Genomic DNA, 24,306 nt, shown 5'->3' on the forward strand with positions numbered 1-24,306 from the left:
AGCATTCACCCATTGAAATTACCTGTATGTCGTAGCTTTCAAAGTTCACAGTACAGTTTTTTAAATTTTTGTCCCCAATGATTAAAGATCGGAAAATGGGCCAGTCTCTGTCCATTTGTCTCACATTTCACATGTGTCACATTTCTCAACCTCTACAAGCCCGTTTTGTATGACACTTGGGCGAATGATCAATTTTGAGTCTAGGTCCCTGGTATTATGAATATAAACGAGACTGAACCACTAAATACTGCCAGCAGGAAAACAGGTTCCGAAGCTTTATGCTCTGTATCTCAGACACATTTGCAGGGTCAAAATTGATGAAACTTTGGAGAATTATATATTTTTACATTAATAACCAGTCTACACAAAATGAAACTGAATGGCCAACAACAGTCCCAACACCAGAACAAAATTCCCCAAGCTTTAAACAAACATGGGAAAGTGAAAGTGAATGGGAGTGAATTAAGTAAGTTAGCATAAACTTCAAGGCTACTAAAGCATATTCTGCACACAGAAAGTAAGCATGTAAGACATCAGTTTCAGTGACATGTCTGAGAAAACCTCATTACTAGCTGCTGCAAAGAAAGACACTAAAGTCTTTAAAACTATGGGACTAAATGGCACTTAATAATGGCATTAAGTTCAAGTAATGTTAACTTACAGTTAACATGGTTTCTACTCATGGTTCAAGGTTGATTATGGCTTTAAATTGCACTATACATTTCAATTATTAGCATGTTTTGCATTACAAAACTTAAGAGAGAAAAAAATGTAAAGGAGATGAGAGCATCTATTCATTCTCTGGGATATTAATTCTCTTTGAAGATTTTGAGGGGAAGTGTTGTTTATCATTTCACTGAGATGGATGAAAGGAACCTTTCACATGTGAGAACTAATTGTTATTAGTGCTTTTCCGTTGGTTGCTAAGACACAGTGAATACACATTTGTAACAAAAAAGGTAGACCACATACATCAAGAGGCAACACACCTATCTCATCATCATTGCCCTGTCTTGTTGAATACTTCATTTATTCTCTCCCTGCCAATTTTTCTCTAACACACCTCACTGCAATCCACAAATAAGTCTTACATGGATTGGCACTAATCAAATGGCACCTTCTCATTACATAGAAAACACAACAAGGTTATGTCAAAATAACACAATTGCATCGGTTTCTATAATAAAAGACTCAACTGAGCACTATTACAGAGAGCATGCATCAGAAACACCAGACCACCCTGAATTTCATCCATTCACACTGAAGTATTCATCATGAATAAATCACTTCAGGCAGTGTGGATATAACTCTGGTTTGCACAATGCATCCCTGCTGCACAAGAGGCAAAAGTCTTGATACAAGCAGAGGTAAAAGACAAAAGAGCAATATGCCCTGCACTTTTTGTGCTGAAAAGCAGATGTGAAAATTTGGAGGTGGAATGTAAAACAGAGCTTGACATCACATCATGCAGTTTGTATACACTGTTATGCGGCATGTAAGCTCCTCTGCCACACCATTAGCCTCAGAAGTCATACTTTTCCTGGCCATTTGACGCAGGAACAGTCATTGGAGCAGCCAACCAGTTTTTATATTAGAAGGGTTTAATGTTGATGTACTATTTCTGACATACTACAAAACTCTTTATTATTTACTTTTACTGTTGTTATTTACTTTTTGGCAGCTACACTGTACACAGGTCTTGTGTTTTGCGGTTCAGATCTGAGGTGTTGATTCATGGCACCTGCGTTAGTTCAACTGCAACACACTGGCACAATATTGTCATAGCCACCACACAATGAAAAGTTGGTTAATGTAGGCTGTACATGTAAAGAATTCATCTTCATCTTCATCACATGATGTTCTGTGTTACAATAGATACTAATACACTCTCAGCTATGAAAAGGTATGTGTTGGTAAAGCTGTTTTTACATGGTAAGTCATGTGAGACATGTATAACTGCACAACAGAAAGGTAACTACGAAAATGCAAATACCAACATATTTCGCTGTCCACAATTTGCATTGGACACACTGCTGTCACTGTAGGTAAGCACAATTCATTTATTCATCCCCACCGAGCCATGGCCAAACTGTTAGTAGAGCCAGAGAGTGGTCTGCATGTTTCAAAGGTGTTGTATTTTTGTCCGTTACCAGAAATGCTGTATTCTTTTGAATCACTGAAAGTAGCTTACTAAGAGCTGCTACATACTTTTCTATTTTTCAATATAGGTGCTGTATTTAGATAATCCTAAAAAATTATTTCATTTATTTATTTTATTATACATAGACAGATAGATAGATAGATAGACAGATAGATAGATAGATAGATAGATAGATAGATAGATAGATAGATAGATAGATAGATAGATAGATAGATAGATAACTGTTCATGAAGTTTCCTTTGGATGAAAATTAATAAAAGGCAGTAAATACACCAAGTTGCTTGTGCTGGTAGGAAATAAAAAATTGCATTAATTTCTGCTTCAATTTATAGGCTCTCTCATGTTTCACATGTAAATGTGATATATTATACAGCACTTGCTTACTTTACTCAGTTTCTTACTCATGAAATTGTGCCATGTTTATCACAGTGGATGTTACATCTGTCACATCTGTCACTTGGACTGTGTAGATCTGGGAGCCAAAATGACCATTTTGTGCACTGGCCTGTGTTATGAACTTTTTCCACACTGGAGCTCAAGACGTTACTACCCCATACACATGCACTGGACAGCGTGGGCACGGTCACTCCCTGGACTTCACACACACTACATGGTCATGACACACAGAGACCCTACGGCTGCTCTGACTCAATGGGTCTGTCTCAATCGAAGGGCTAGATGACTTCTAGGTCGCAGCCCACGGTGCCCACGTAGGAAGCGTCCGACGTAGGTGCCGATTTCAAGTTTACCGGAACTAAAAGTTTAGTGAATTGGGACGGTGTAGCCTGCGGAGGATTCCTATGTCATTATTATCGAGGCTTCCCGAAGCGCATTCGAGTGTTGCAGCGTAAAATGCCGAAGTATGTTTCGGAGGTGTGTCAGTGAACACCTGTGCATGAAACAAAACGATAAGCAGCTTCAACGCTCTCAAGATGGACAACATTGATTCTGTAGTTTTATGTATTTATTTTATTTTGTCTTCGTGAAGATGCAGAAAATTAAGATAATTGTTACACCTCACAAATTGCAACAGACAATCCCAATTAAAGTAATTGTACACATGGCTACATTATAACGTACCTGATGCGCTGATGGTTGCTATGGAAACATCATGCAAAATGCCTATCTAACTCATCTAACTAAACTTGCATTTCCAGGCATTGTTGGGATACAGTTAACAGCTAAACCCAATCGATGGTGGTAATTATAGGCATGAAAATTTATCAAAACGTCATGATATAAACATTAAGACGGTCTAAAACAGGCTTAGTAATTCTAGCTATGGTGACTGATCCAGAAATTTAACCGGACCGAAAGGTACCCTGGGAAGTAGGCTGTGATGTCGGCCGCGAAGCATCGTGGAGGTGTATCCTGCAAATTAGTCAGAAATAGGCTGCATCTGTCGGCTGCATTTGCAGGACCCTGCGCGGTAAAATTGAATTGGGACAGCACTTGTCGCGCCGCCGTGACGTAAGCAGCCTACAAATACGACCTAGGTAGCGTACAGCCTTTGAATTGGGACACAGTCAGTGACTCTTATCCATCTACTACACACATGACCCAGTGTGTTTAGCATTCACCAGCCAATCAGGATTTACTGAGTGCAGCAACCTACACACTCCCTCCAGCTTGCTGAACTTGCTGATCTCACTGCTGAACCTCCGTCAACTGTCCACACTGTTCATCAACTACACTGGGACCAAAATATGCTGGTTCTGGCGTATCTGATCATCATCCACTGGGTATCACTCGTGTGTCATGTCACTCCACTACATGACACTTTAAATAACACATTATTTACTCTATTATGACTCAGTGCTATGCAAATCTGTATACAGTCACTAACAATTACATTATTCAGTATTTGTCTGTGCTCAAATAAGCTACAACCCCTTGATTTCTTTGCTCCTCCATTGCTCAACTGTGACCGCTTAAATACTGGTCAAGCCATTGATCTTATATGCCTATCTTTGGGGAGCACAACTAGAAATGAGAGGCCTGAGACAATTGGGGGGGCGGGGAGGGGATGGGGGTAATAAGTCAGTGTAATAGATTTTTCTGTCTTTACATCTTTGATTTGAGATTTTTTTTTTGGTTCTGTGGACAGTAATCTGGACACACAACCATCACAGTGCAGAACCCAGCCTTTATTAGTGGCATGATTTCTGCAACGCTTGCATGCCACCTTCAGCAACTCAGCACTCTGTATCACATTCCCATTTCTCCTTTGAGACCAGACAAGTCTCTCACACTTGCACTCAGACACACACATTTCAATTACTATATTTGTGAGGACGTCGTCCTGCTAACTTTGATTCGGTCACCACTAAACACCTAACACTAAATCTAAACTAACCTTAACCCAAAAGGTTAAGGTTAGCTAAGGGGTTTCTTCATCCGGCAATCCCTGAATGAATATTTATACATGTACATAAGGACACTGCTCCTCACAAGCAAGTGCACACATGAAACATAAACACAGCAATACGAACATGCAAAACACACTACACAGAGCATGCACACAGAAACAGAGAGAGAGAGAGAGGGAGATGGAGAGAGAGAGAGAGAGAGAGAGAGAGAGAGAGCTGTGTAATCTATTGCTGGTGCTGCCTCTGCACACCCAGAATAGCTGCAGACTATCATGGCAATGGTAATATGAGAGAAGACACCATACTGCCATTCAGCATAGCACGTTTGGCAGGACTTTTAAAAACACCTAACTTCAAAACAAATTTTAAAAAGTTATATAGCATATTTCAAAACAAGATCACATGTAGTTTTACAGATACAAAGTATTAAGGTACAGTTAATCAAATTACACAAAAACACAAGACAGAAAAATGAAAAATACAAAACCAAAAACAAGTGAGTAAACATCAAGGAATGGCAAAACAAAAGGAAATATATAACATCAAAAACAAACAAACAAACAAAAAAATTGATTAAACTGTAGGCTTGTTTTGAGATTAATATCAGTTATTTCATTTTTTGTAATGGCTCCATAAGTGCATCATACACAAATAGTGAAAGAATCCTCATCACCTCTTAACTGTGCCTATACGGCTATATTTTTGACTCCAGTCCAAGTTTGAGGCAAATATTGAAACAACTGAGAACATAACCAATAAAAATAATAACTGTTATGATGATCAGGAGACTTACCTCTCACAGATAAGGCAAACACACCCAGCTTATCAAGCAGGGGGCTGTAACACTAGATGTGGGAAAGTTCCATAACAAATCCATGTCAAGTCTCTTGGGCAGAAAATCATAATTGAGTCAACAGGGTATAATTTTGCTCCTAACTTTTGATTCAAAACACTTAAGTTCAGTGGGCCAAGCCACAGGCAACACAACAGGCAGGAAAACAGGAGGGAAACAAGAGTGGGAATGTGTTCAGCGATCCATTATGACGCAATGAATCCAAAGGTCAGAGTACCAATACTATGATAATCAAATTTCTTCAAACTCTTCAACGTGTATAGTAGAAAAGCATTGCTACAGAAATAACAGATGAAGAGAAAGCTTACAAAGACTTCTTTTAATCTCTATGATCTCTATGTGCTGTCTTATGAATGGCTCATCTTCCAATGTTCACAGTTGCCACATTAGTCCTAAATTGCTGAACTTCGGTTCAGCAATTTAGTTTCAGCGTAGCTGTAACGTAGCAACACAAGAACAGTATAGGCCAGGAACTTTTTTTTTTTTTTTTAAATTAAAAAAGGTATATATAAAAAGTGACCCTAAATTTACTCCCAACTCTGAAGGCAAATGACTTCCAAAAGACTGGTATGCCAAATTACCTCCTATATTTTATGCAGTCCCAGCGCTCTGGTCACCCTACAGTCTGTGTATTCAAGTACAATTTAGTCCAAAAAGTACCTTTTTTTCTGGACTGACTTTTTTAAAAAAAACAAGTGATACAGGGCTATTTTGAGCTACAATAGCCAAATAAAGAGGAAAATCTCTACTTCAGTTTTGTAACTGATATTTTCAACAGTGTAGCTACACAGCTACACTGTTATTCTGTGTGAAACACTGGTGCAATGCATGTGGAAACCCATTTGATGCTAGACATTAATCCACATAAATTGAGTCTGAAATCAGCAACAGCACTATATGATTTAAGAAGATATTTTTTCACCTACATGTTGATTTTTGGAATATTTTCACCTCCCCATGTAAGTATCACTTTATAAAATTGTCAAGAAAAGCACTATACTAACACTGTTGTTATTGTATATTGTTGGACAACTTGGAAGCTTCATGCATTTAGACCAACAGTGGATTTCTCAAATCGATAGAGGTTCAGCATCCAAAACAAAGTTCATATAGATTAATTGAACAGCTCCATTTCCTAAATACTGTCAGTTGGTTTTGCTGTAGAAAGAACACACAGTCACATTTTTAAATCATAACTGCCATCATGACATCACTGTCACCTTTCAATTTAAAAAGCTGCATTTTGGCTGTGTATATTTTCAAAAACACACAGTGGTGCTAAACTGCATGACTTATCCTATTTCTTATTTTTTTACTTAAAGGATTTTGATTAGTGATCATTTCTCTCTCCGCCAGTAAGTCGGTACTTGAGCAATAATGAGTCAGAAAACAAGACAGAAAAGAAAACTACCACCAGTACAAGGCAAGCTGAAACCTGTCAAATTACTTGTATTTGCACAATGTCTCATCACCTGAAATCTGAACATTATTTTTTGTTCGTGCTATCATTTCACAGATGTTGCATCAGGAAAATACTTACTGTGTAAAATGCCAGCAACCTGGGATACCCTGCGCATACATCCTGGGCTTCCTCAATCAACAAAAAATTTTGCTGTCTACTCAAAGAAAAGGGGAGAACGCATCAGGTATTCTGGCTACATCGTCCCAGCTCCCTCTGATTTGCTCTGTATGTCAATACCGATGCCATCTGCGAGGTCACCAAAATGTGAACCAGAATACATCAAGACCGAGCAGCTCAGCATGCAGCCAAAAGACAAGGACTTGAGCGAAGTGATGGAAAATATGAGAGCTGAAGAAATGGGAACAGCAAACTCTGCACATCAGATCAACAGGTCACCAAAATGTGAACCAGAAACCAAGAGGACTAGGTTCTCCAACATGAGGCCAGGAGAAGAGCGCTTCAGTCAGAAGAACTGGAAACTTGTGGAGGAAATCAAAGTTGAGGAGGATGCAGCCGCAAACTCAGTATATCACGCAGAGGCAGCACCCAGCAATCAAAATGACAACAGCATCCCCAGGGTCATCAAAGAAGAGGAACTGGAAAATGTAAAGCAGGAGATGAATGACCCATGGCAGAGAGAGTCAACCCTCAAAACTTCACCTCCTTCCGACACTTCTAGCTCATGTTCAACCACGTATCATGATGAGCTTTCTAGCGACCTTGACCTTCCAGATGAATTGCTGATTGAGCCACAATCTACATGTTTCTCCCCTCAGAAATCTAAGCGATATCCAGGATCACCTCCAAGCCACATGGCTACCTTGTCAGTGGGTGACACAACCCGAAATTTCACTCTGGATGGCCCTGCTTGCACATGGTACGATAACTTGAGAAGAAATGTTGATGTTGGAGATGCCACCAAGCCAGTGCCTCAGAGGACTGAGCTCGTTTGGGAGGAGATGGACGTTGTGAGTTGGAGACAAACGGAGGATCCTGCGGTCACATCATCTGCAAACAAGCGGATAGAGGAATACTCCCTGGAGGATCTCCTGGACATTTAGACCTGAGATCACATTGTTGTGGGAAAAATGCTGAAGACATTTTCGCAGTGTTCTTCAATAAATATTTGAAACATAATTTGAAAAGTGTTCTTCCAATTAAATTTGCACTGTATGTTGGATCCTCAGTGTGGATCTCAAGCTATCAGAGTGGTGAAAAGCAATGTAATGGTATACTGTTGTAAAATTACCACATATTCTTTATATAACAGGCCATATTTCAAGCTTATGTCATCAAATGTACACCTCTTAGAAATAAGACAGTTTGGTGTTTTATAGCTTATGGGTATTACAATGGAATGGTTTGTGTAATATAAAGAGCCTAAGCTATCCATTCAAGTGAAGAATGTTATGTGCTGCAATAATTTTTTATTAAATTATAAGACTTGTGCCACTCCTAGTCTATCAAGGAAAAAACTGATTAGTACACAGCCACAAAATCATAAAAAAAAAAAAAAAAAAAAAAAAAAAAAAAAAGCATTAGAGCTAACAGGTAAATTTAAAAAAAAAAAAAAAAATGAAATTCAACCTGATGCTTAGGACTAAAATCTCTGCTTGCTATTCTGGTGACAGCATGTTGCAGAACAAGTGTTTAACATTATAAAGTAAACACTGGACTACAATCTGTTTAAAGTAATTTTGTGGCCATTTCTGCCCTTTTTGAAACTAGTAAAAACCAGTTCAAATTGTGAAGGGCTTAGCTGTGCTTTAACAGCAAAAGGACAAACCATTTCTTCAACAAAGGACTGATTGGCTGCCAGGTGCCACCATTCCCTTATCATACCCTACCATACTTTTTCAAGCTGCAGCATGTTTATTGCCAACATACTGATCTTTGCCCACAATAAATGTGTCCGTTCAACTGAACATTTTATTGCTGTGGTAATTCATACTTCACATGGAATATTACTTGACACACCTGTAACATTTATGAATTAGATATATTTAATGACAAAATGTAAACGTCCTGTATCTGAGGAAATGGTTAATATATTAAATGACTATCACTGTTGTTTGGCAGATGGCATTAAGGGTAAGTCCTCTTCAGAACCATGTCTGATAAACACCTCTGCCAGCTAAGAGAGACCAGCAGACTGCTGGAGCACTGCAGTTTAAACAACCAGGCCCAGTGGAGGGAGAGTCCTAACATCATGTTGACAGCACTGTCCCTGCTGTGGAGAGTGTTACATAACAGGAGGGATGAGGCATGCTGACCCCGGTGTCATACTGTTGACATAAGCCAGAACATTCAAACAACTTCAAAAGACACAGCCAAGTTTAAATCCCCAATTGAACACATCGATGTCCTTGATCTTATAAGCAACGTTGGTGTGACTGCATAGCATGATTTCCTTTATAATACAATAATTTGAAAGTGTTAAGATCTAGTTATATCATAATTAAAAAGTAGCCTACAGTATTCACCATATTCGAATACTAAACAAGCAAAGCTGTAATGGTGTGATGTTCCCAAGGAAAGATGGATGCCTTGTACATCTTTGCGCACTGACCTCCCTGAACCCTAGAGATAGTGAACATTTCCATCGTTCTCTCTGTCAGGGTCAACTGGAGTAGACCAAACTGTGCTCAGGCCAACCTCGTCTCCCAACATCTGTCTTCCTCAACTCTCCCCCAATTCCAGTCCGGGCCGTATCTCTCTCTGTCCTCGCTCTCTGCACTGAGGACCTTCATGTTTACTCAGGAAGAAAATAGCATACTTGAGTTCAAGTCTCAAAACCAAATAACCCTGTGTGATCCAAATTCTCCAGGGGTTGCACCACATTTAATGTCTATTCTTCCACTGACAAATAAAATCTTTTGCAAGCTTGCATGATCTCCGAGGGGAATTTGGTTTCCTGTGTTGACATGATCTAATGTTGGACAGAATCCAGAGATTTGCTTCATTCTGCCTGTTCGCCTGATTAACAGATTTATGTAGATGTTATGGATTCAACCACGTATTATTACCTTCACCAAGGAGGTCATGTTTTGTCTGTCTGTCAGCAGGATATCTCAAAAGTAAAGAACTGTACATGTAGGCCTTGAGAATACTGGATTTGGTTTTGGTGATAGTCTGGATCTGGTACTTCTGCATGGGATACACACAGTCATGCAGTCAGCAGGACACTTAATATTATTGTTATTTTTTAAACCAATAGTTTAGGTTTATTAACTTTCACATTCACAGTTAACTGAATAAAAGCAGATTTGTACATGATTTGTACATCATAAAAATAGAAAACTACGCATCATCATATGCACATGCACCAGGACACTCATTCAGACACATACATACATACATAATGTAGACACACTATTTGATCCATCTACATCAATGAGCCATCACATCAAACTACAGGGTGTCTACAGGTGTCAGAGAATTAAAGTCCATGCCTTTTACTACCTTTGAAGACAAATTTCAATAAAATTTAAGTTAATTTTAAAACTAATCATGGTAGGTACGACACATTTGGCCTAGTGCAGAAGTCAGTTTTAGAACAGTTTCCTTTAGGTCGGGTACCCAGGTGCTGCTGTAATAAATCTACCCATTATTTTCTTCCATGTACCAACTGGGACAGGTATGTACAAAGATTTTCTTAGATTTCTCACTACAGGTAAATATTACATGTCAGTATGAAGTGAGCAAAGGGTTAATGCAGGATAGGCATTTTCCCAACAGGTAAATGTAGCCAATTAGTATCAAGTACTGGTTTTAGTGGTAGACAGTGTGCTATATGCCAACTTTGATGCAGGAGAACGTAATAAAATTAATTAATTAATTTTGACAAAGATACATGGAATTAGATTAAATGTTTATGTTGACATTAAGACCTCAGAAATTCACATTTAAGACAATTCAAGGCCTATTCATTATAAAATGCAATTTAAGACTTTTCAGGCCTTTTAAGAACACCGTGAACTAGCTTTTTTCATCATTCTGGTATGAATGTAGCTCATGTTAATAAATAAATGCTGTCCCTCCCAAATTACAGTATTAGTTATTTGACGTCAAACAGTCATTGCCTCAGTAATAACCTTATTAACTTTGGTTTGTATGAAATGTTCCCATCAGTGGTGTAGCATGGCTGCTAGCCAAAAGGAAAACACTCACTATGGGATATATCTGAGATTTCTTGATAATGTAGACTTGCAGTTCAAAATCTGATTCCTTTGGTACATCTTCAGCAACTTTAGTTAACTTTTCAAATTTAATATTAACTACCTCATTTAATATTAACTACCTGTGACTACCTAATTTTACAGAATTTAACCTATATTTCCTAAATCTAACTCTTCACCATCAAATCTAATCTGATGAGGGACAAAAGCAACTGATAAAAGTTATGCATTAGTCCTTCATAAGCAGCTGAAAACACACAGACCTGAGCAAATCAAAACCCTATTACATGCAAAGCAAGAAAACTAAAACATGGGACTTTCATTCACTCTGCTGCCTTTTTCTAAGCTATGCTGCCAGTGTTGGCTGTTCAGTCTCTTACCTTACTTCCTTCCAATGACGCTCGTTCACCTACGCTTAAATTCCGATGCAGAGCCATTTTTGTTTTACCGTATAATATGATTTAGGTCGTATATCACCTTGAATGCTCATTCATTAAAGATAGTGTTTATTAGTCCCAGACATGCATATACACGGCAGGATAAAAGGTCAGAAATCAAAGCCAGATCCTGGGATAACACGGCCCAACACAAGAGTGAGAAGAGTCTTAACTAGATTGTGCTAATCCTCTTAGCCACAAACCATACACGAACATTGGATGTCCTTTTAGACAACCTGACTGGCTGCAAGCTAAGATAAATTGCTGCGTATTTAGGGGCACGGCACAGGGGATGGCTAAAAACATTGCACAGCGGGATAGTTAAACATTATCGAACAGAGGCAAACATTGATGCCAAGTACTGGTGCAAACCTTGTCAATTGCCCTTTTAGTTTCAATGAATAATCCATGAGGAAATAAAATAATTTAGCATCCACAGATTATGCCACAATGAGAGGGGCATCAGAAAGGAGACAGGAAGACACTGACATGACTCTGCTAGTAAATTCCTTAAAGGATATTCCTACTGTTAGCAAGACAAGGGCACTGCTCAGTCCATCATCACATGGGATGAACAAACAGCCGGGATCAATGACCAAACGTGACCCTTAAAGTGTAAGGCCATGGTTATACCTGTAACCACGGCCAGGCTGCACACAGTCCCTGTCCCTGCTAATTTGAAAATGAAATGGTTTTACCTCATACGGTGCTTTATTTACTTTATTATTTTATTTAGCGTTTACTTGATAGAGAAAGATACATATATGCTAAACATAAATATTCTATGGGTATAAAATGATTATCAAGATATTTATGTTATTCTGATAGGTGCTATACTAAAGGAACTGAAGCAAGGTATGCAACATATTTTTCTAAAAAATATATCTTTAATGTAAGCCTTAAAAATAACATAACCAAAAATAAGGATACCTACATCTAGACCAGATGAACAAGGTTTAAATGGCATGAATACATCTAGCAAGAGCCCCGTTGAGGTGCACAACCTTAGCTAGACACTGAAGCCCAAATTCAACAAAGCCTCTCTGCTGGTCTGATCTGCTTAATGTGGCTTCTGGTAAACAAGCAAGGTCAGGTAACAGAAAAGGAAAAAAAAAAAAAAACATGCAATAATAATAATTTTGTAGGGTTTTTTTTTTTTTTTGCCACAGGGGCTCCATTTCAAACAAGTCATCATCACTAGTCACCATTTATTTAAACAGTCATGTACCTGTGTTTAGTTTTATTATGTTTTTCTACAGCAGTGTATTATTGATTTTACTTTTAGGGCAGTAATTTGTCATTTGGCTGTATTTGAGTTGCCCATTACATCCAGAATATCACTCATAAGATGTAATAAATACATGGACAAAAATGAGGTCGGATTTACAAGGTGATAGCAAGCAGCTTGACTGGTTGGTGATGAATAAAGGTGAATTAATGTCAAATCAATATTGAATCTTGTTGGAGGTGATTTCATCTTTAGAAATTAGTAGGTTTGGAGGCTCTTTCATTAACCGGTCTTCACCCTTTTATGTATCAAAATCTAAACAGTATAAAAATCCACAATTGAAAAATTACTTTCTAAGACATGCAGTCATTTAAGACTGTAACTTGTAACTTGATAGTAACATGTTTGTAACTGTGTCATTGTTTTTTTTTTTTTTTTTTTTCATATGCTTGGTGTTCTGTATACTAGTTTTTGTATACTTAAGTTCTGCTGAAGTTTTGCACTCTTGCCAAAATAACTAATTTGCCTGATTATACACAGCCGTTTAGATAAATTAAAGTCTGCAGCCAATGTAAATGCACACTGATGTGACTGTAGGCAGAAATAACAAATATTCTCGTGAGAATAATCTGTTTTTACTGTTGGATGTTCATTAGTCTATGCCAGTATTTCCACCATCTATTTCCATACCACTTTACATAACTAAGGTAGTATTTTAATTTCAAATATCACACATAACTTCAAGTATGACACTTAGTCATGATCAAGCCTGCTCTGCAATGTGCCTCAACATCTTGTTCAGTATCCCTGCACCTGAAGAAAGCACATATTCTGTTCCACACCAGAACCAAAAGCCTCTCACCACTGCCCTCACTGACTCCTGTCTATTTACATGCAACTCTCTCACATCTTTTTGGAGGGGAGAATTCAGATTAGGGACTAAGACAATAGAAATGCAGAGTTCAAATGCATTGCAAAGCTGAAACATGCTGTTGCACATTCATGTTAAGCAATCAGGCTGTCTGAGGTAAATGCATTTTCATCTGATAACAACATGACAGCGCATATATTCCAAATTCTCTGAAAAGCCAAGTGTTACATGTCAGAGCATGACATATCCACATGACAGCATTTACTACCAACTATTGCAACAGCTATTGCAAAACTACTTATTTCAATTCTGCATTAGCAGATAACAGTACAGTCCCATGACAGAGTGAATACTTTGTTTATATTAGACAGGGAATTGAAATAAGTGATGGAGGGCATGTCAATAGATGCATCATGACATGGAAGAAGGCTTAGTGGACTGTCACCCTCACCTCTGCTCAACCCATATTGCTGTCTCTCAGTGTGGTGACGGAGGGGGAGGAGGGAAATGATTCTGCAGTCCCTATAATGGAACAAAACTATAAAAACTGTTTAAGAAAACGTCCTCCCAAGCTACACTCCCTTACACAGCACCTGGAACCCAAGGATAACTGTTCTCCTCCTTCTTCTGCCTCAACTGGCTCATACAGATGATTGTGTTCATTCATTGATGTATGAATGAATATATATGTATGACTGCAGCCCAAATGGGACGGTTAGTCAGTGTGCTTGCCTTCTTTGCAGCCTGCATGGCAGAGCAAGCCAGAGACTCTGGCTTTGTGATGACTGGGGCTGAATGCAATCCACTTAGTCTCATGTTCCTGTGCACAGCCATCTTCTTTCTCCAAAAGTAGATGCAAACCGGTTTGCGTGAGGACTCCGAATGGTTTGTTGAGTGTGAAAATATTGTTCATCATATGCTATGGCCTTCACAGTCACCAGATCCCAACCCAATCGAATGCCTGATGTAGATTTTGGACTGACATGTTAGATAGAGCTCTCCACCACCATCATCAAAACACCAAGTGAGGGACAATCTTTTGGAAGAGTGGTGCTCCATTCCTCTGGTGGAGTTCCAGTGATTTGTACAATCTATGCCAAGGAGCACTGAAGCTGTTCTGGTGGCTTGTGGTAGAACAGTATCTTACTAAGACACTTTATGTAGGTTTTTCCTTTGTCCCTTGTTATAATGCTTAAAGCAACAGATTGACTGAAAACTTAAACAGTAAATCTTCTAGAAGTCCGGATAAGCGGCAGAAGATGGATGGATGGATCTTCTCGAAGCACACATTTCAGATATATGGTCAAAATATTATTATACATGCTGTAAAGTGTACTCTCAAGAAAATATTATGTAACCCTGTGGTGGTGAAATGCAGATGCAAGAGCTACTGACACGTCCAATCTCAAACCTGCTTTGCACTTTAAGCAACAAATTATCCCATCCAGTGCATCCAGGCTTTTTGGTGAGAGAAATCTGTTTAAAATTTCAAATTGCATGCTGTCATTGTGCATGAAAGAAATGATAAGTTGAGTGAGACAGCCTCATTCTGACTGCAGAAAATGGCTTCAATCACTGACTACTGTGACAGAGTTTGTGTTGAAATAAGTAGAAAACACAACAGAAAAGCTCTTGTTAAGTACTACACCAAGTAGTGCACCTCTTGTTACACCGTGTGCGGCTAAGTCAGGAAGCACGGTCGTAACTGAGCTGTCAGTACTGAGAGGTGATGTCATGGATAAGTCAGAGTTCTCAGAAGACTTTCCTTCTTTAACCCAACAGCAGCATGACATAAGTCAAAGGTCAGAGGTCCCTGATTAACCCCCCAGCAACGCCATGGGAGAGCTGCTCCTTGCTTTGTGGTATATGGGACAGTGATTTGTTTATTTAGCTCTTTGTAATACGCCATATTACACATACAGTTCTGGGAGCAGCATAACAGAGGCTATCGTTTTTAAAAGAACTGACACTTGGAACTGACACTTCAAAGACATCGGCAGAAAGGGCACAGGATTCAAATGCAAACTGGAGTGGTCTAAGTTTGGAATTAGAGCTACTTGTTTTAAACCTACCCTGGATTTTCTAATCTTAGTATGAGCTTACATGCCTTGAAATTCTGTTGAAATTGTGGTAAAACTGATGTACAACACACAAGAAACATATTCTCGTTATGTAGGGCAGTTCAGTTTGAGAGAAAATGAAACAAGAGACTAGACTTTGTACTGCCTCCAAACCTGTGATATCTCAGCTCTGTTGAGCTAATGGCTTGTAAAACCATACACAGCAAGCAAATAAATTAAGAACTACCGTTGGCAACCATGACATCACCCTGGCATATTTTCCTGGGCATATCAGTGCATGTTCTAGTTAAGAAAGGTTATCATTGCCATACAAAGGACTTTGTTTAAATGGTCAAACCGTGTAGACTCAATTTTAGTCTACACAGTCTGAGTAATGTTTAGGGCAAAAATACTGAGTCCTGCTGTGTTGTAGACTTGAGAAACACAATATGCATATTAATACATTTAGTAATATGCTCTTTAGAAATATGTATGTCCTTTCTAATGATGCAATCTTCTCCCTGTAAAGAGCTCTCTTTGTTTCTTACATATATGATAAAGTGATTAATCAGTTATTTTGCATACGATGAAACCCTGCACACATAAAACAGAACGGTAAAGCACTGCTGCTGCAGAGCCTTTCTGGGCTTTTGCATGCAATGTGTCAAGGAGTGAAAAATGAGAAGTGACACATGGATAATGTTGCACAGTTGTCAGTGTTTTGTCACAGTACTTGCAGCACACAAAAACAGGCAGCCTCACCTACAGCCTCAAGTTATATCGGTCAGTCAAATGTTTGTGATCTTAAACACACCCTGGCACAGATCAAGCTGGATTAAATAAGTGCTCATCATATCCAGTCTGACAAGTTTGCTCCAGTAAATATTGAGAAGTCTTAAATAAATTAAAAGGCTGTCACAAGAGTACTGTCTTCCTATTTTGCTTCACCAATGTCATCAAGTGACATCATGATGACCACACCCTCTTCTCTAAAAAGGTCAAACAACACAGTCAACAGGTGAAATCGGATAACTTCAACATATCTACATGGGCTCATGGGAAATATGGCAAATATCCACATGATGTTTGGCTTTGACTGGGACACAAGAAAAACAGAAACACTGTTAAACATTTGGCAAACCCATGTTCACAGCATCACAGCATTCGTTTCACGCGCAAACCATCAATTATGCCTGTCAAGCCACACTGATTTGAATCAGTGTTACTGTTCATATAATGTATTTTGTTTACAAATATTTTAACAGGTGACCAGAATTAATCTTACATTGCTGGTGTGTTCAGAGGTGATACTGGCTGCAACTTTCCGTGTGATTCTATGTGTGATAATGTGCATGTGCAGCCCACCTTTGCCATGCAACCCTGACTTGAAGTGTATCCAACATGCACACGTGCACATATGCCAAGAAATCTGCACGGGCGCATCTTCACGCGCCGGGACGTGTCTGGTTTTTGCGTTTACCTTTTCGTCTTCGTCTCCTTCCTCCCCACACTCGTCATTCCGTGATTCCTCTTGGTCATCCTCTGCAGAACCGTCGCCCTCATGTCCTTCTGCTTTTACACTTTCAAAACGTGACGAATAACTCCCTTCTTCAGAAACTTTGACGTACAGTAGCGCCGTAGCACCCTCTCCCTCAGTGCAGGTGTCTGAGCCTGACGAAGTAGTCCGACTTACGCCGCTGGCAAATCTCTCCAAATGTTCCCGCTCCATAATGTTATTGGGTAGAGTCTTTTAACACCTACAAAGGCAAACCAAACGACGTGTGTTAAAATGTATCATGGAAAGCCACAACAAAGCACAAGGTTGCCGTTAAAACAACACTGAAAGGTACCTGTCCAGTGAATCCATCCTCAGTGGCGAGCTCACAGGTTTACACTTCTTGACCAAGCCAAGTGAAATAAATAAAGACACCGCACTGTCGTTGAGGAGCAGCGAGCACAACAACACGGTTATCGTCTCTATTTACCATTAGGTTTACACATGATGTTTCGAATCAAGTTAACTTGGCTGTGGCTGGAGTTTACGCACTTCAAGACTGCCTCCATGTAGTGTTACTCCCATGCTGTGGAAGTCCCTGTGTTTGCTTTCACGATGTGTGACTGGAGCCCGGAGCCCAAACATGGCCCCGCCCACAAGGTGCGAAGGCGGACCAATAAGATGACGCCTACATTTTCTGAGACTTTTTTTTTTTTTTTTTTAACCATCTTTACATATATCAACCCTTATGATTTTTTTGGATGGTGCATGGGATTGTAAAAGTGTTTCTGTTGGTATGATGTTTTGTCCACTGTTCTGTACCATACTGCACCAATGTTTTACTGCCTGAAGCACTGCATTCAGATGTACCTTAATGGTAATTTTTTTTTAAAAGAAAGACAAAAATCACAGTACAGCTGGACAGTGTGGGTGAACAAAGTGAATAAGCAACACTCTCCTCCCTCAGCAACTGTTTCTGAGGAGCATGCCAGCAGGCTTTTGGCATGCATTTGATTGTGCGTGTGAGTTTGTTCTCTTCTCTGAGGTGCCTCTGAGCAAGGCACCGAAACGCTTGCACTGCTACAGGCATTGTGCAAAAGGGTAGAAGACAGCGATTGTTCTCCAAGGAGTGAATTTGTGTGAATACGAAGCAGGCAGGTGCTGAAAAAGAGCATGCAGGCATGACTAGGGCTAAGAAATGGTTTGTGTCACAGGCCTACAGCACATCAGATGTCACATGAAGACGTTTAGCCGTGAACCAGAATAGATTGTCCTCTGACTGCAGTGCTGAACTGTGGCAACCTCAGCACAGAGAGAATGTGTTTGTTTGTCAGGTGCAGCCTATGGAATGATTTGTTTATCATCGTGATTCATGAGGAACATCTGTGCCCACAAGCACGTCCGCAGAAATGCGGCAGGACGAAGCTGCAGGTTTCTGTTTCAGAAATGGCATTCTCCTTGCTGGCCATGAAACTGGCAACTTTTTCATATATTTTCTTCAATCGATTCAGTCCTGCTCCTAGGTATTGCCATAGCCTATACCTCTGTGTGCATCATCATATTCAGTGGCTGCATCTTCTAAAATACCCGTCTGACAGTGTTTTGCACTGAGAAAATCCTCTGTTTTCATAATAATCCTTATCAAATGTTCTGTGCCCAGCACTTTTTCAGTTTTAAGATGTTAGCTTTCTGCTGGTTTTCTTCTTCTCTGTTAATCTAATACACTTCCTCCCTGCACATTAGCACGTACACCATGGGGATAGTACCCTTCAGTAACCCAGAACCTCACACCCACATTGTCTTCATTTCATTCATGAATTCCTCCACCTGTTTGAAAATGCCCTTTGCTGTGATAGAGACATCCTTTGCTTTAACATGCAAGAGACTGGCAGGATGAAATGTTGTTCTAAAATGTATAAAATCTAGATGTGTTTTTTTATTACTTGCAACAAATTAGCGTTAAATCATGTTGTCTTTTCTCTGAGCTGGTAAACCTGGTAAACCTGTAGCCACTCAGTTGATCATTATTTCTGATGCAACAGACATGTAAATGTGTGCTGTTCATTCAGGTAAACACATCTCCTAACGTTAGCATACAGCTCTTGCCCTCTGTGAGTGGCCTCTGTGATTCATCAGTTTTCCATTCGAAGCTGATTGATGCATTATTCAGTGTTTGTTTTTATTAACAGTTCATTCTCTCTTCAGTGGTAGCTTAATGCATGTACATGTTTGGCAAATTAAATATAATGTTCTTCCTCTGACTCCAACCAAGATAAACTATATATTTTACAGTTGCCTGCTGATCAGTGTGCATTTGTGTATTTCAGCAAAAGATCACCGATGCCATTGCCACCACTGATGAGGCCATGCTGCAGCGAACATGGCAAGAAATCAAGTACCGTCTTGATGTGCTTCTTGCAACTAATGGTGCCCATATAGAGGTGTATTAAATGAGGCAAAAAAAACTTCTATATCTACTCCTCATTTTGTAATAATTTCCACAGATTTGTCTATTCCTTTGCTTTTGTAATAAATTTGTTAAATTGTAAAGAGACTTTATGGACACCCTGTATTAAGAACTGCAGTAGTTTCAGTCTTACTTCAGAATTCAAACGACGTGAATGCACCACTGTTCATATGAGATGATAATGTTTAATAATGATAATGTTAATAAGATGACAATGGCCTGAATCAGATATGTAATTCTGAGGGTCACAGTGAGAAGTCAAGGGCAGGTATATGAGCTGCTGAACTCAACAACTGTCACCCAGACTGCCAGCAGCAAAACGGATCAATGCAAAACTAAACCAAGTTTTGCAGTGATCTGCTCAGATGGAACCTGATTGTTTTCAATTTTCTGTTAATGGTGAGTTTCAAACACTTTTTCATAGCATTTTCAGAAATTAACCCAAAATGAGCAAAACAAATCAAAATGCAGCTAAGTATCTGTGGTTCATCAAGATATATAGATAGATTTATTGGAAAAACCCCTTCTGCTTTTGTTTTCGGTTTAGTGTTGTACATACTGTTTTTGTTCTTTTAGGCTTCTGGTTCAATGCCACTGAAAACGCCTACAACTTCTTTAGAAGTAGTGAGGCAGTGATCAATGACATTTCTCACTGCTACTTCTCTCTGTGGAGGTGTATGCCAGGTGGTAGGCCAGAGGTCGTCGAGGATGACTCTCCCTGCCCTATGACAACACTTCATACAAGTACAGGGCCACAGAGCAGTGGCGTTTCTCACCCTCTCCCTCTTGTGGTGAGGAAGACTACAACCACAGGGCCACAGAGCAGGGACATCCATCAGCTTCCCCTCACTGTGAGCAGGCCCAGCGCAGGCATGAGGCAAAAGGAACATGAGGAGGTCATCTGACTACAACCCCTTATATATGAGCAAGCTGAGGTCTGCTCACTAGAGGAAAAGAGAGAGGGAAGAGGATGATGAAGATGAAAAAAGACATGCATCAAGCTCCTCTGCCTCTTACTCTGACACTGAAGAGGCAGATGAGACGGTGAGGTCCTCCTGTTCCCAGGCAGCACCTGTGAGGATGCTGAGGTCATGCAAAAGGAGGGAGGGATGAGGAGGGCAGACTGCTGAGGAGCAAGAGAGCCCGCTGCTCTCACTGAGCGCCGCTGACTACACACCATGCAGCTGCATACTGTTGTTTTGTGCACTTGAATAAATGAGGGAAACTCATCTGCATGATGTACGTGTCTGCTTTAGTGCAACATGAGTTACTGATCACACTTAATCTGCAAGGTCCAAATACTTAGTTTACTGTCATACATCTCTAATATGACACCAAAAGAGTTGAAGTAATACTGACGATAGTGTGAAAAGTCGATCAAGGCTACGTTGGTGGATTAGGACCACTGTAGGGAGAAAAAAATTACATTAAGACATTGCCGTGATTTGGGCCGATTCAGAAGAAAACAATATTGTGTTTCTGGGCTAAAATCAGCAGGATTTCCTTGTCTCTAAATCCCATTGCAAAGTAGAATCTGATGAGGTCATCAGCTGCAGGCCTGATACACGGCAAGCTGCAGCATCTGCAGACTGAGGGTGACCCAATCTCACAAAGTCAAGCCATATCAAGCCATGTTCCTTTAGAAGTATAAGAATATAAGAAATAAATTCTCATAAATTTGTGATTTTTTCTCTTGTAAATTTATGACTTTAATCTCTGAAATCTGAGGGTTTTTTTCTTGGAATATTATCATACAACTACTACTACTACTAATAATGATGATGATAAAAATAATATCCATAATTTTCTCCCCCACAATGGCACTAATACACTGTCGTACAAGGCTGAACTATCCAAATCCAACTTTACACAATTAATAGTAGCATGACAGATATCTAGAGATATGATGATATAACCGATGATTAGTGTGAGATACCCACAGTCTTTTATACTGGTAATGACAAAACATTACTAAATGTGGTTTACATGGGATAGATGGATTCCTGATAGTTACTAATAACGTCATCAGAAGTGTGGGTGTCTCAAGTAAAGAAGCAGTGATTGATGGTAAACTAACAGATCTGCAGTCTAAATCTTACTCAGTCATCACTCCATGATTGACTAATCATTATTTCAGACAGCTAAACTGTGAGCCATGATAGGTACTAGTGACAGTAAACCCAACAATAACTGGAGAACAATAACTGATAATTGATTAACTGATTTGTGCCTTATGACTGAATAAACACTAAGAGTAGTTAATATAGAATTACTGATAGATCCTTCATAGTTAATGCATTCACTGATGACGCAGCAAGGGAATGATTCATTTGGGAAACCTATTGTAAAACGTTCCCCAGCATGCAGTGGTTGTAGTGATTTTTAAAACCCTTTTGAAAGTATAAACTGTCAGCTTTCCATGCTGATTTGTGTAGCAGTGCTGCAAAGAGCTTTGATGCCAGATGACCCTGGTGGCCTGACTGTACTGAGGAGTTTTGTGGAGCTGCCTTTCAGTCTTGCAGAGCCTTAGTTTAGATTATCGTGGGTGTCTGCTGCATATGTATCAGTAACATAGTCAAGAATACTCATTAAAAACAATGCCTAGTTTTATATTTGGGTTTTATAGCTGGGATTTAAATAAATAAATGAATTAATTAATTAATTAATCACAATATATAGAATAACCATACAGCTCATTTGTGTGATACTGGGGTGGGTTATAACAACATTATATGCAGTGCAGTTATAACCAGTTATTCTAAAACAACTATTGTTATTTGTTCCGGATGGAGACTATTTTATCATACAAGATGCGTCATATTTTTCTGCGTGCTGGTGGGACCGTCTGTCGTGCAGCAGGTTTTTCGCCCCATGCCCTTCAAACAGCCTGAGTGTGCCGCTGTGTGGTGCAGTGCGAGCCTGCAAGATGTCAATACCACACCCAAAAGTCATTATAATAATAAATTATTAATATATCAGAATTTTAAGAGCCCTGATGATAGTGTTGATTGATTAGCTCAGCCCTCTGGTTGGATTGTTTAAAACTTAAAATATAATACCTTGATTGCTGGTTTCCTTTGAAGGATTTGCTGTTTCATACATGTTTGCTTGTGCCAGAATCAAGACCTCCACGCTGGTCATGCACTTGCCTGGCAATATTCATGCATTTAAAGGTCATTTGTGTTTACTGAATTGGCTCATTATAGGTCCATTTCAATGCCCCCTGCTAGGAGGAGAGGAACTTTTTTTTTTTTTTTTGTATCCATAATCATCAACCCCAAGTGTGAGTTTTGTGCATTTTAAGTCCCCTGCCTAGGCAGACAGTTTCCACTACAGTGCTACAAACTTTACTTTACCAGTCACATGTGAAGATTACAAAGCCAGACTTTAAATCTCAGGGTGAAAAAGGATCTTTAATCCAGTGCACAAATGTATAGCTGGACTATAATCTCCAGTTCATATTTATCTAAGGTGTTCCCCAATCAGTTCATCTTTTTAAGACAGACACTCCAAGATTTTTTGTTCTTGGATGTAAAATTAAAAAAATATATTTTTTTCAAACATGCATAACTACAGCTAATGAACCTATCATATATTTATGCATAAAGAGAAACATCACTCAATTTAAGATTTTGAATATGTAGTTCTGAAGACATGACAATTTGGCCTGCTTTTGTTACCATTCATTGTTATGTATATTACCTTTTATTAGATATTACTGGTGGCTTAATAGATTTGAATGTTAATCATGATCATGGGCTGCACACTGTTTATTATTAGTGTCCAGCACCAGTGTGTGTTTAGTCATTTGATGCAGATTTTTTTTTTTCCACACATAAATCGCCACCAGAGGGTGCTGTTAGCCAAAGTGGGAGATCAAATATTCTACATGGCAACTACCCTGTCATGATTCCTGGAGATGGGTGTGAAAAATACATCTCACAAATAAAAATATTAAATAATATGGCCTGTCCAATTTGGATCACATCAGACTATTGAGAAGTAGTGCAAATGGTGGCATCACCGTTCTCTTTTTTGTATTAGGAGGCCACCGTTGTGGTCCAAAAAAAAAAAAAAAAAATTAATAAAAAAAAATGTAAAATAACCTGATCTCATCTTTCATTATTGCTGTTAGTGATAACAGTTTGGGACATTTTATTTATTCAATTCCACACCATTCATCCAGTACCAGTAAGGTGTCCAACAAAAACCTTTTACTTTATGTTGTTTTATACTTTATGTTGAACAAATACTTCTGCAGGTACAGATGAATGCTTGTCAAGTAAAGTTTTTGTTTCATGCAAATATCAGGAGTAACAGTTCCCAGCAGTGAGATGTATTTCCAGTGACACAGCTAAAATTAGAATTTTTTTTTTTTTTTTTTTTTTTTTTGTCATGCGTTCACTGTATATAAATGAAAATGTAGAGGGAATAGTGAAATGCTCTACAGAGATGCTTACTCCTGTAGTCACTGGAGTAATGGTACTGTAAAAACAAAAAAGGACACCCAAAAAAATGATAAAGAATAAAGGCTTCATTTGATCACAGCCGCCAGCCAAGAAAGGAACCCACGCAATCTTTGAGCTTCAAACCCACATGTGAGCTTTTTTTTTTTTTTTTGTACAGCACATCACTGATCATAGGGATGATAAGAAATAAGGTGGGGAAATTCACGTCTGAGAAAAAACATCATCAGGCCTGCGTTTGCCATATTAGCAGAAATGA

At 39.1% G+C, this 24,306-nt stretch overlaps 1 protein-coding gene across 2 annotated transcripts in view; it reads right to left on the bottom strand.

The window, feature by feature from the left end:
• mast4 (microtubule associated serine/threonine kinase family member 4) overlaps window positions 1–17,676 on the bottom strand; it is a 104,571-nt gene extending 86,895 nt beyond the window's left edge. For both annotated transcript variants that reach the window (XM_030064933.1, XM_030064932.1), the window contains exons 1-2: window positions 17,470–17,676; window positions 17,100–17,376 (exon numbers count right to left, since the gene is read on the bottom strand). In XM_030064933.1, the coding sequence (XP_029920793.1) occupies window positions 17,100–17,348 (249 nt within the window). In that variant the 5' untranslated portion in view covers window positions 17,349–17,376; window positions 17,470–17,676. The remainder of the gene's footprint in view (window positions 1–17,099; window positions 17,377–17,469) is intronic.
• Between the last annotated feature and the right edge of the window lie 6,630 nt (window positions 17,677–24,306).

Source organism: Myripristis murdjan, chromosome 12 (genome assembly GCF_902150065.1).
Source record: "Myripristis murdjan chromosome 12, fMyrMur1.1, whole genome shotgun sequence".
Lineage (NCBI taxonomy): Eukaryota > Metazoa > Chordata > Actinopteri > Holocentriformes > Holocentridae > Myripristis > Myripristis murdjan.